At 40.0% G+C, this 13,642-nt stretch overlaps 1 protein-coding gene across 3 annotated transcripts in view; it reads left to right on the forward strand.

Moving 5' to 3' along the window:
• The window catches only part of ANKRD26 (ankyrin repeat domain containing 26), a 112,551-nt gene that overhangs the window by 26,199 nt on the left and 72,710 nt on the right, over positions 1-13,642 (forward strand). For all 3 annotated transcript variants that reach the window (XM_051820961.2, XM_051820963.2, XM_051820962.2), the window contains exons 10-11: positions 760-886; positions 11,409-11,470. In XM_051820961.2, the coding sequence (XP_051676921.2) occupies positions 760-886; positions 11,409-11,470 (189 nt within the window). The remainder of the gene's footprint in view (positions 1-759; positions 887-11,408; positions 11,471-13,642) is intronic.

The raw sequence follows: 13,642 nt of genomic DNA on the forward strand, positions 1-13,642 counted from the left end.
TAAATTTGGAAAATTTCTATATAGTTATATCAGTTTAGAGTATTTTACAATTATTTATCTTAACACCATATCCTGTTCTGAGTGTGGTCCACTACTTCTACTCCAAATGTATTTATCCAGATGTATCTATCAAGTTCTTGAGTGTCTCAAATCTGATATGTCTCCAATTGGATTCATTATCATCTACCTTTATACTTCTGTCAGAAAGACTTTTCTTTCTTTCTTTATTTTTTTTATTTCAGAAAGACTTTTCTAAGGTGTATTGACGATGAAATAACTCAACTGCTAATTGAGTGGACCCTCATTTAAAGAGGAGAGTTTAGATTCTAGCATGCCACCACTCTTTTGTGGTTTGGCTCTGAGTATCTTGTTTATGCCTCTCCCATTCCCAATAAATGTAGTCCATTTTACCCCATTAGTTGGGTATCCCTCCTTGGCCACGTTTCGTACTTCATTCTAGAGTGCCCTTCACACCTTCCCTTCTACTTGGTCTGTCTGTCTTTCCCAGGTAGAACTCACTTTCTCCCCTTTTATGTCCTTTGCTCACTTCAGTCGCACAGCTAGTAAAGTACACTTGCCTGCTCTTATTTGGTTCTGTACATCTCTCCCCTCATTTGAATGTCTTCTGTCTATATCGTCAGCTTTTCTTAGGGTAGTGCCTTTGATTTTGATAAACACAGTAAATGTTTGCTGTCTTTCTAGGTGAGTGGCTGAACAAGTGAATATGTTTTCTGAAGTTGTGTTTTCTTTTTCTTATAGGAAGAAATGACAAGGCCAGAAATTGGGAAAAAGGAAAATGACATTGATACTGAAAGTGTCCCCCAAGAGCAAACAAATAATGATAGATTATCTCATATTGATGAAGTCCACAAAAGTAATAGAAGAGGTAAGTTGTATATATAGTCATGAACAATTTTTTAGGATTAAATGCTTTTGTAAAAAGTAAAGTATATAGACCCAAATACATTACTTTTTAAATTTTTTTATTAATCTGCATATATACTTATGGGCCACAGTGTAACAATGTATGTATACACAGTACATGTATACAATGTGTACTAGTCCAAACAGGATAATCAGTGTTTCCCTTCTTTACGTTTGGAGGCTTATAGCTTATTTCTTACATTTGTTGATAAAATATCCACTAAGTTATTGTGAACTATAGTCTCCTTGCTGTGCTGTACAAAACTAGGAGCTCATTCCTTCTAACTACCCAAACCCCCTCTACTCCCCCGTGTCCCTCCTGGCCTCTGGTAATCACTATTCTGTGTTCAGATGGACTTTTTGGGTTTGATTGTTTCTAGTCTCTACATATGAGTGAGAATATGCATTATTTGTCTTTCTGGGTCTGGCTTATTTCATTTAACACAATGTCCCCCAGTTCCATCTGTGTTATGCTGCAAATCATAGGATTCCATTTTTGTATGTCTAAATATTGCATTATGAATATATATCCCATTTTATTTTTTTTAGTTTTATTAAATTTTTAAATTTATATGAATGGAACAAATTTCATGTATCTCACATATACACTTTTAAGTACTGTAATGACCCTTTTTAGAACTTTTATTTAATCAATATAAATTTCCGAAGTACAGCTTTTGGATTACAGTGGCTTTTTCTCCCCCCATAACCTCCCTCCCACCTACAACCCTCCCATCTCCCACTCCCTCTTCCCATCCCATTCACATCAAGATTCATTTTCAGTTATCTTCATAATGACACTTGCCACCCCATCCACCCTCCCTCCCTCACTCCCACCCTCCCTCCTACTTCCTTTCCTGTTTTTAATTTTTGAAATAATATACTTTTTTCCTTTGAGAACAAGTTTTATCATTAATTGAAGAAGTCCCTAAGGAAACAAGCAATGGTGTTGGGCCCCTAAGCTTATCTAAAACTTATGAGACATAAGAATATCCTTTACTTAATACAGTAAAATGAAGTAAATCTTTGAGAACAAGTTTTACAGTTAACTCTCATAATACAACTTTGAGACAGAGGTCCTGAATGGGAAGTTTGACAGTGACTCCTCTTGTTAATTTAACAACCAATACTCTAATGTATGATGTCAGTGATCACCCGAGGCTCTTGACATGAGCTGTCTAGGCTATGGAAGCCTTTTGTGCCCAAAAATTCTTTCTGCATTTAGACAAGATTATAAGCAAAGTGGAAGTTCTCTCCTCCCTTCAGAGAAAAGTACCTCCTTCTTTGATGGCTCCTTTTTTTCAGTGTGGTCTCTCCCACAGAGGTCCTTTATGTAGGATACTTTTTTCCCCAGTGTCTTGGCTTTCCATGCCTGAAATGCTCTTGTGGGCTTTTCAGCCAGACAGGAATGCCCCAAGTGCTGATTCTGAAGTTAAAGTACTACTTTAAGCAATTGTCTTTCTATGAGTCTGCTGTGTGGACTGGTTCCCATGTTGGAGTGGTCATGCCTTTTTAATTCTATTTTTATTACCAAACACTTAATGCTATTTGTATGATTGCTTTAACACTTCATCCTATCTATATGATGACTTTAATGCTTAATGCTTTCCCTGTGATCATGTTAACACTTAAAATGCTCCCCACCAACCTCTTACAGGGATTTGGAGTCCCATGGCAAGTTTTTAAACTGTACCCATAGAAGTAAGTCCATAGAAATGTATGCCAAGGCCGGTGCCGCAGCTCACTAGGCTAATCCTCCGCCTTGCAGTACCAGCACACCAGGTTCTAGTCCCGGTCTGGTTGCCCCTCTTCCAGGCCAGCTCTCTGCTGTGGCCAGGGAGTGCAGTGGAGGATGGCCCAAGTACTTGGGCCCTGCACCCCATGGAAGACCAGGATAAGTACCTGGCTCCTGCCATCAGATCAGTGCGGTGCGCTGGCCGCAGCGCACCAGCTGTGGCGGCCATTGGAGGGTGAACCAACGGCAAAGGAAGACCTTTCTCTCTGTCTCTCTCTCTCTCACTGTCCACTCTACCTGTCAAAAAATAAAAAAATAAATAAATAAAAATAAAAAAAGAAATGTATGCCGAACTATATACAGTTTTACCGTTACAAGTTTACATACATTTCATACATACAACTTTAGGAACATGGTGATTCTTCCCATTGTGCCCATCCTCCCAACCCTCTTCCTCCCCCCTCTCTTATTCCCCCTCTTATTTTTCACTAAGATCTATTTTCAATTAATATTATACACATACAGTTATCTCTATGTTGAGTAAAGAGTTCAACAGATATGTGAATGAAAACTGTTCTCAGAAGTCAAGACAAGAACTGTGCAAAGTCATTGCTTCTCAAATGTCAATTTCACTTCTACAGATTGCCTTTTAGGTGCTGTATTAGTTATCCCAGGTCAAGGAGAACATATGGTATTTTGTCCCTTTGGGACTGGCTTATTTCATTAAGTATGATGTTTTCCTATTTCATACATTTTGTTGCAAATGACCAGATTTGGTTTGCTTTTTGTTTATTTTTTTTACCACTGTGTAGTATTCCATGGTGCACATATCCCATAATTTCTTTATCCAGTCTTCAGTTGACTGGCAGTTGAGTTGATTCCATGTCTTAGCTATTGTGAATTGAGCTGCAAAAAACATGGGAGTACAGATAACTCTTTCATATGCTGATTTCATTTCATTTGAGTAAATTCCCAGGAGTGGAATGGCTAGATTATATGGTAGGTCTATATTCAAATTTCTGAGGTATTTCCATACTGTCTTCCATAGTGGCTTTAACAGTTTACATTGCCACCAACAGTGGATTAGTGTACCTTTGTCCCCACATCCTCACCAGTATTTGTTGTTTGTTGATTTCTGTGTGAAAGCCCTTCTAATGGGGGTAAGGTGAAACCTCATTGTGTTTTTTTTTTTATTTTTTATTTTTTATTTTTTAATTTTTTTTGACAGGCAGAGTGGACAGTGAGAGAGAGAGACAGAGAGAAAGGTCTTCCTTTGCCGTTGGTTCACCCTCCAATGGCCGCCGCGGCCGGCGCGCTGCGGCCAGCGCACCGCGCTGATCCGATGGCAGGAGCCAGGAGCCACGTGTTTTTCCCTGGTCTCCCATGGGGTGCAGGGCCCAAGCACCTGGGCCATCCTCCACTGCACTCCCTGGCCACAGCAGAGAGCTGGCCTGGAAGAGGGGCAACCGGGACAGAATCGGGCGCCCCGACCGGGACTAGAACCCGGTGTGCCGGCGCCGCTAGGCGGAGGATTAGCCTAGTGAGCCGCGGTGCGCTCTCATTGTGGTTTTGATTTGCATTTCCCTGATGGCTAGTGATCCTGAGGATTTTATTATGTGTCTGTTGGGCGTTTGGATTTACTCTCTTTGAAAAATGTCTAAGTCCTTTGCCCATCTCTTAAGTGGGTTGTTTGTTTTGTTGAGTTTCTTGATCTCTTTATATGTTCTGGTTAAATCCTTTATCATTTGTATAGTTTGCAAATAATTTCTCCCATTCTGTCAGTTGCTTCTTCACTTTCCTGAGTGCTTCTTTTGCTATACAGAAGCTTCTCAATTTGATGTAATCCCATTGTTAATTTTGGCTTTGATTGCCTGTGCCTCTGAGGTCTTTTCCAAGAACTCTGCCTGTGCCAGTGTCATGCAGGGTTTCCCCAGTGTTCTTTAATAATTTGATGGTATCAGACCATAGATTTAGGTCTTTAGTTCATTTTGAGTAGAGTTTTGTATAAGGCATAAGGTAGGGGTCTTCCTTCATGCTTCTGCATGTGGAGACCAGGTTTCCCAGCACCATTTGTTGAAGAGACCGTCCTTGTTCCAGGGGTTGGTTTTAGCTCCTTTCTCGAAGATTAATTGGTTGTAGATGGCTTGGGTTGATTCCTGGTGTTTTATTCTGTTCTATTGAACAGTCCTTCTGTTTCTGTACCAGGACCAGGTTGTTTTGGTTATAATTACCCTAACGTATGTCTTGAAATCAGGTATTGTGATGCCTCCATCTTTGGTTTTTGTGGTTTTTTTTTTGTTGTTGTTGTTTTTTGGTTTTTTTTTTGCATAAAATTGCTTTAGCTATTTAGGGTCACCTGTGTTTCCATATGAATTTCAGCATCATTTTTTCTGTATCTGAGAAGAATGACCTTGGTATTTTGATTGGTATTGCATTGAATCTATAGGTTGCTTTCAATAGTATAGACATTTTGATTATATTGATTCTTCTGATCCATGAACATGGAAGATTTTTCCATTTTTTGGTATCTTCTTCTATTTTTTTTTAATGTTTTTTAATTCTCACCATAGAGATCTTTGACATCCTTGGTTAAATTTATTCCAAGGTATTTGATTTTTATTGTAGCTGTTACGAATGGGATTAATTTTAAAGTTCTTTCTCACTCTTGGCACTGTCTGTGTATACAAAGGCTGTTGATTTTTGTGTGTGGATTTTATATCCTGCTACTTTACCAAACTCTTCTGTGAGTTCTAAATAGTCTCTTAGTGGAGTCTTTTGGATCCCATATATATAGGATCCTGTCATCTGCAATTAGGGATGGTTTGACTTTCTCTTTCCCAATTTGTGTCCCTTTGATTTCTTTTTCTTGCCTAATGGCGCTGGCTAAAACTTCCAGGACTAATTGAATAGCAATGGTGAGAGTGGGCATCCCTGTCTGGTACCAGATCTCAGTGGAAATGTTTGCAAATTTTCCCCATTCAATAGGATGCTAGCCGTGGATTTTTCATAAATTGCCTTGATTGTGTTGAGGAATGTTCATCATAAAAGTTTTCATCATAAAGGGGTGTTATATTTTATGAAATGCTTTCTCTGCATCTAATGAAATAATCATATGTCTGTTATTCAATTTGTTAATGTGATGTATTGCATTGATTGACTTGTGAATGTTGAACCATCTCTGCATACCAGGGATAAATCCAATGTGGTCCAGGTGAATGATCTTTCTGATGGATTCAACTGTCTAGAATTTTGTTGAGGATTTTTGCATCTATCAGGAAAATTGGTCTGTATTTCTCTTAGTTGCATCCTTTTCAGGTTTTGGAATTAAGGTGAGGCTGGCTTCATAGAAAGAATTTAGGAGGATTCCCTTTCTTTCAATAGTTTTGAATAGTTTGAGAAGAATTGGAGTTAGTTTTTTAAATGGCTGGTAGAATTCAGCAATGAAGGCATCTGGTCCCGGGCTTTTCTTTGCTGGGAGGGTCTTTATTACAGATTCAGTATCACTTCTCGGCCTTTTGGCTAAGATCAAGTGTATTACCGATTCAGTTTCCATCTTGGTTATTGGTGTGTTTAGGTTTTCTGTGTCTTCACAATTTAGTTTGTGAATGGTTCAATTTAGTTAGTTGTATGTGTCTAGGAATCTATCCATTTCTTCTAGGTTTCCAATTTGTTGGTGTATAGCTCTTTGTTGTAATTTCTGATGATTCTTTTTATTAGTGTGGTGTCTGTTGTTACATTTCCTTTTTCATCTCTGATTTTATTGATTTGGGTCCCCCCCCCCCTTTGGTTAGCTAGGCCAGTGGTATGTCAGTTTTTTTTATTTTTCCAAAAACCAGCTTTTCGTTTCACTGATCTTTTTATTTTTTTGTTTCAATTTTTTATTTCTTCTCTAATTTTAATTATTTCTTTACTCCTTGTTTTGTTGTTGGTATTCTAGCTCCTTTAGGTGCACTGATAGCTCATTTATTTGGTATCTTTCCACTTTCTTCATGTAGGCATTGATCGCTATGAACTTTCCTGTTAACTCTGCTTTTGCTGTATCCCTTAGGTTTTTGTTTTGTTTTGTTTTGTTTTTGACAGGCAGAATTAGACAGTGAGAGAGACAGACAGAGAGAAAGGTCTTCCTTTTCCATTGGTTCACCCCCTAAATGGCCGCCACGGCTGGCGTACTGTGCCGATCCGAAGCCAGGAGCCAGGTGCTTCTCCTGGTCTCCCATGGGGTGCAGGGCCCAAGCACTTGGGCCATCCTCCACTGCACTCCTGGGCCACAGCAGAGAGCTGGCCTGGAAGAGGGGCAACCGGGACAGAATCTGGCGCCCCGACCGGGGCTAGAACCCGGTGTGCCGGCGCCGCAAGGCGGAGGATTAGCCTATTAAGCCAGGGTGCCGGACTATAAGTTTTCTATTTTCTTCTTCTTCTTCTTTTTTTTTTTTTTTTTTTTTGTCTGATGGATGGTAAGATTTCTGAAGGTTTGTCTTCTAATTTGGATATTTTTTTCTTCTGCCTCATCAAGACTGGTTAATACTTTCCACCACATTTTTTATTTGATCCATTTAATTCTTCATTTCTAAGATTCATTTTGATTTCTCTTTATATTCTCAATTTCCTGGGAAAAATTTTCGTTTATGTCTTATATAATTTTCTTTAGTTCGTGGATTTGTTTCTGATTTTTCAAAAAATTAATGATTTTCCACATTCCATTTCTGGCATTTCCTCGATCTCTTCATCTTTGCATTCTAATATTGTAATGTTGTTGGGTTGCTCTGGAGGGTTCATTGTTACTTCCTTATTCTTGTTGTTTTGGTTTCAGATCTTTTTTTTTTTCTGAAATTATTTTTGGCTGGCACCTCACTTGGCTAATCCTCCATCTGCAGCGCCGGCACCCCAAGTGCTAGTCCCGGTTGGGGCCCTGGATTCTGTACTGGTTGCTCCTCTTCCAGTCCAACTCTCTAATGTGGCCCTGGAGTGGAGAGGAGGATGGCCCAAGTGCTTGGGCCCTGCACCCGCATGGGAGACCAGGAGGAAGCACCTGGCTCCTGGCTTCGGATCGTGGTGCGGCATGAACCAACGGCAAAGGAAGACCTTTCTCTCTGTCTCTCTCTCTCTCTCACTGTCTGTAACTCTGCCTGTCAAAAAAAGAAATTATTTTTAATTTTTTCTTAGTTTTTTTTTTTTTTTTTTTTTTTTTTGCGGGGAGGAGTGGGGGTGCTATGCTTCTGCAGCTTCCTGGAATGTCCGCCATTTATGTGAATACCAGGATGTATGTGGGAGGTATGGCCCAGGGGCTCTGGTCTGTGATTGGGAGAGGGGGAGTTTCCTGGTTAAGGATTTCAGCTATGCCCTGCAACTTTTCCTGTAGCCACCTTGGCACCAAGGTCTCAGCACCTAAAGTTCCCCGGACTCTGCCATCGCGGGCATCCCCCTGCCTCTGGCAGTCCCCTAGCACTTCCCAGATGATTTCTGCGAGACATTGGCTGCGGGCCACACCCTCCGTTCCCAGCTGCAGTCACTGACATAAGGCCTACCCACTGTTGCCTGCACTGTGTTTAGACGCCATCTCATTGGGCTGTTATGTGCACACCCGCAAGCTTCCCTGGTTGAAGCCTGATTTAAAATGGCGTCCACCCTGTCTCTGCGGGTCGCGGGTTTTGTTTCGGAGAGATTGGTTTGAGTCAGCCCCTCTCTGCATTCCTACTTAGACTTCAGGTGGCCACCAGCAACTACGGGCTCCCTGGGATTCTCGATGGTCTGTCCTGCTCCCTCCCCCTTGTCTCAAAATGCTGCTGGCCTTGGTTTTCCTTGCTCTTTGGGTGAGCGCACTCACCATGCCGGCTCCAGCTGGTTTCCCTTCTTCATTGCGGCTTCCCAAGTGGTTTTCTTTCCTAATCTCTGTTGAGTGTATATCTCCTGTGCTTCTCCTCACTGTTTCTCATTAGCCCTGTGAAGTGTGCCGCTCCCTAATCTGCCATTTGTCTCCCCAAATTCCAGATTTATCTGTTCATCTAATGATGGATACCTTGGTTGATTCCACATTTTGACTGTTGTAAATAATGCTGCAATAAATACGGGTGGAGCCAATATGTCATTGATGTACTAACTTCATGTTTTCTGGATATATACCCTGTAGTGGGAGTGCTGGATCATACTGTAGCAGGGTTCTCAGAGAGAGAGGCAGGATACCAAGGCTTTAGCTTTTATGGTTACTAAGCCTTTTAGTTTTACACTGGCAGACTCAGAGGATTTTTATCCTAGTCTGAATCTGGAATAGAGTAGGGTGTTACCTTATATACCCATTTATAAACAACTTTAGTTTACATATACATATTTATTTAGCTATAATTACATATAATTTGATTGAATACTCCAAGGCCACAGAGTTGTGGGTGGGATTATTGATAAATTGATGTTGATTATGTAAGTTTCCTTCTCTGAAAGCCTCTTAGCACATTCGTGCATTGGCTAGTCCCCCTGTGCCAGCAAATAGATGCTGCCATGAGTGCTTTCTCTTTCCCTTGTTTTGAGAAGTCCTTTGTCAGTGTACCTTTAGGTTTTCCCTTTGCTCAGAGAGGGGCATCACAATATGCCAATTCCATTTCTAGTTTTTAAAGAAATCTCCATACTCTTTTCTTTAGTGGTTGTACTAATTTACATTCATACCACTAGTTTATAAGAACTCCCCTTTGCCACATCTTTGCCAGCATTTCTTACTTTCTGTCTTCTTGGTGATAGCTGTTCTAACAGGGGTGAGGTTGTGCTTGCTTCGGCAGCGCAAGCACCAACAGGAGTGAGGTGATAGATCTGTGGTTTTGCTTTCATTTCCCTAATGGCTAGTGATGTTTCGTGTTTTCATCATCTGTTTGTTGTGCATTTGTATTTCTTCTTTAGAGAACCGTCTCTTCAAGTCCTTGGCCCATTTCTTAACAGGCTTGGTTTTTTTTTTTTTTTCTTAAGTTTTGTGAGTTCCTGATATATTCTGCATATTAATCCTTTGTCAGATAAGTAGCTTGTAAGTATTTTCTCCCATTCTGTCAGCTATCTTTTCACTTTATTGAATGCTTCCTTTGCTGTGCAGAAGCTTCTGAGTTTGCCTTTTGTTTCTCTTGTGTTGCCTGTACTTTTTTTTTTTTTAGAAAGCTTTTATTTAATAAATATAAACTTTATAGGTCCAACTTTTGGAATATAGCAGTTCTTCCCCCCTTATGCACCCTCCCAGCCCCATCTGCATCCCACCTCCTACTCCCTCTCCCATCCCATTCTGTATTTTAATTATTTTTATATACAGAAGATCGACTCTATACTAAGTGAAGATTTCAACAGTTTGCACCCACAGAGACACACAAAGTATAAAGTACTGTTTGAGTACAAGTTTTACCATTAATTCTCATAGCAAAACTTATTAAGGACAGAGGTCCTACATGAGGAACAAGTACACAGTGACTCCTATTGATTGAACAATTGGCACTCTTATTTATGATGTCAGTGATCACTGTTGCCTGTACTTTTAAGTTCTCCAAAAAATCATGGCCTACACCCATGTCTTGACGTGTTCCCTTGTGTTTTCTTCCAGCGGTTTCAGTTTCAGGTCTTCAATTTAGGTGTTTGATCCACCTTGAGTTGACTTTTGTATATGGTGAGAGGTAGGAATCTAATTTCATTCGTGTGTGTTCAGTTTTGCTAGTACCTGTCGCTCCCCGTCTTCGTGGAGGAACGACACAGGACCCTGCGCTGTTCTTTCGTCTGCTCGGCCCTCCCCGGGTTTGCTGCTGGTTCTTCCCGGGTTGGCTACCGACCCTTCCACCTCCGTGGAAGGGCAGTTCCCCCTGCCACATTCCCCACTTCCGCGGGGGAGCGGCACACCGCCGGCCGGCTCTCTCGGGGGCTGCACAGGTGTTCCTTCAGATAGATGTTCCCCTTAGATGTTCCTGGTGCATGTTCTCTCTCTCCTCCTTTATAGTCCTCCTCTGCCAATCCCAACTCGGCTGCCCACACACCGAGTACGCTGCTCTCCTCCAATCAGGAGCAGGATCAGCTCCTGGAGGTCATCACTCAAGTTGGCAAGAGGCAGCTGCGTAGAAGCTGTTTTCTCCTCTCCCAGCACCATATTGTGGGAGAGCAGATGCATAGAATAAGTCTTAATTCCAGTAACTCAGTCCAGTCCGGGTTGCTCCCCACAGTACCATTTATTAAAAAGACTGTTCTTTCTCCAAGGTATGTTCTTGGGACCTTTGTCAAAAACCAGTTGGTTTTATATAGATGTGGATTAGTTTCTGGGGTCTCTATTCTTTTCTGTTGATCCATGTGTCCGTTTTTGTGCCAGTACCATGGTGTATTAATTCCTAGCTTTATAATATACTTTGAAATCAGGTAGGACTTGAACCAGCCTCCACGTGGGATGCTGGCACTGAAGGCTGTGGCTTATGGAAAAATATTCCTTCTTTATGTGTTACAAGAACTAATATCGTTAAAATGTCTATACAACCTGAAGCAATCTGCAGATTGAGTGCAATGCCTATCGAAATACCAATGAAATTCTTTACAGAATTAGAAAAAACAACTCTTTTTAATATTTTTTCTTTTGTTGTCTTTATATTACCAACATCTTCCTGGAACTGCTTCAACCCTCTGAGATTCATTCTTGCTATTACTTTTATTTTACTAGAATATTCATGAATGGAGTTGACAAGCATATTTATTTAAAATTCTCAGTAATAAATGTTTTCATTAATCGCTTTGTGGCTACCTTTTATAGATATGATGTCTGCATTAGGATTTGGAGAAGAGGAAGACATAGATTCTCCTTGGGATTCTGAGGTACTGTCTCCATTTTTAATATAGTCATTGATAGATGTTAAAACGAAGGGCTTTTTTTTCTGTTTTTAAAAATTTATTTGAGAAGCAGAGACATAAAGAGAGCTTCGATCTATTGATTTACTCCCAAAATATCTGCAGGGGTAGTGTTTAGGCTAAGCCTAAAACAAGAGCTGGAAACGATTTCAGGTGTCTGTTGTGGGTAGCAGGGACCCAATGACTTGCGTCATTCCCCTCTGCCTTCCAAGGTATGCACTGGCAGGAACCTGAATTGGGAGCCAGAGCTGGAATTGGCCCAGGTTCTCCCATATGGGATGTGCATATCCTAACTGGCATTGTAACTGCTGGACCAGATGGCCAGGAAAGGAACTCTCCGTTCTCACCTTTGTATATGCCCATAAGGAATTATTTGCTTACATTTTTAGCCCATAATTAGTAATGTAATTACATGCTAAGTATATTCCTGCTGCATGCTATAGTACTACTAATTTGCAGGATTTATTTAGTGAAGGCGTATAGTGTAGGGCAAAAGGAATAGTGCTCAGACTTCACAAGGAATCAGTCTGGATTCGGAAATTAAGGTCATCTGAGAAGTAAAGAAAACTTCAGCTTCCAGTTCTTCATTCTGGAGGTCACATGTTGGTTCTTACAGTCTTTATAAGATTCCATCATAGTGTACTGTGGCCAGTGCCAAAACGTGCAGAAGAGATTTCAGATTCTGGTGTGGCTCTATGAGCAAGTGAATATGTGGATGGAAGGCTGCATCACTGGTTTTGATGAGTGTATGAACCTTGTATTAGACGATGTAGAAGAGATCATTCTAAAAAGTCCTGGAAACAACGGGGTCAGATTGTGCTCAATGGAGACAGTATTACTTCACCACAAAGTATCTCCAACTACAGATGAGCTATGAAGTGAGAAATTGTTGGGAAAGCAATACAGCGTTTTGTTTGGGTGTTTCCAGACATTTCCTCATGTTGTTTTGATTACCCTGATTTTCTTACAAAGAATCAGGAAATGGGTGGGATTTTTATTTTAAAAAAATTACATGATTTCCTTCTAAAAAATAAATAAATAAAAACTAAACAATTACCCAGCTTAACCTATGTCCAAATGCATGATTATATATGTAGTATATATAATACATATATATATATATGGACATATGAAACATCTAATAAGACTTTGAGAGAAACAGTTTGGACTATAGCTTTCTACAATTTGGAACTTGAAAAGATAATGCCTGGAATTAACATATTGTTGTATTTGGATTGTCAAGAATACATCCACAGGGAACTTTTCAGGAAAAAGATGAGCATGGCGAATAGTGTATGGACTATGATAACAACAGTTTGGATTAGTGATATTTTAATAAAAGAAACTATTTTAGAAAATCAGATGCATTGAATAGCTTTGTAGTAGCCATGCATGTACTAAAATTAGTTTAAAATGATGACTTATTCTGTAGTGATGACTGTGGAGAGAGAGGAAGGGCCTGATGGCTTACATTTAAGCAGCTGCTGCATGGTGGAACCAGCACTGTTGATGAAGTTAAAAGACGTCTTAGTATCCCAATGTGTCTCTTACTACCTGTGGGAGGTTGGAAAAAGTGATTGAATGTCAGTGACTTCATTCATAAAAATCATCTGCCTCTTAGGTATATGTAATGAACAAATGTGATAAAACATGTGAAAATACATTGTAAACTGTAAATTGCACATACAAATAGAAGACAAAATGATTACAGTGGTATTCAGTGACAAATTATAAGGTACTTTTTTTGTAAACTTCAAGGACAATAAAGCAGCAAAAATACCAAAAAAGAATCAAAGTTAGAAAGAGCTTGTGGATTTCTAATCTGGGGTATGATGAGTTTTGGTAGACTGTTATTGAAAATTTCACATAAGAATATAGTGATTTGGCACTTAAGTCTATTCTGGGATTTTTAAATGTTTTGACCTTAAATAAATTCTGCTAAAGTGATAGGAAGAGAAAAACAAACACCTATAAGTCACTGTTAAGTGCTTCATATCAAGAAAACAGACTGTTAGGTTACAGAATATTAAGGAAGCTTTAAGTTAGGATGCGAGGAGAGTGGGCATGGAACTCAGAAGTCAGAGAAGAGCTTTCTGAATCTGACATTAAACTGCCAGCTAAAGGATGAGCAAAGGCCAT

Source organism: Oryctolagus cuniculus, chromosome 13 (genome assembly GCF_964237555.1).
Source record: "Oryctolagus cuniculus chromosome 13, mOryCun1.1, whole genome shotgun sequence".
Classification (NCBI taxonomy): domain Eukaryota; kingdom Metazoa; phylum Chordata; class Mammalia; order Lagomorpha; family Leporidae; genus Oryctolagus; species Oryctolagus cuniculus.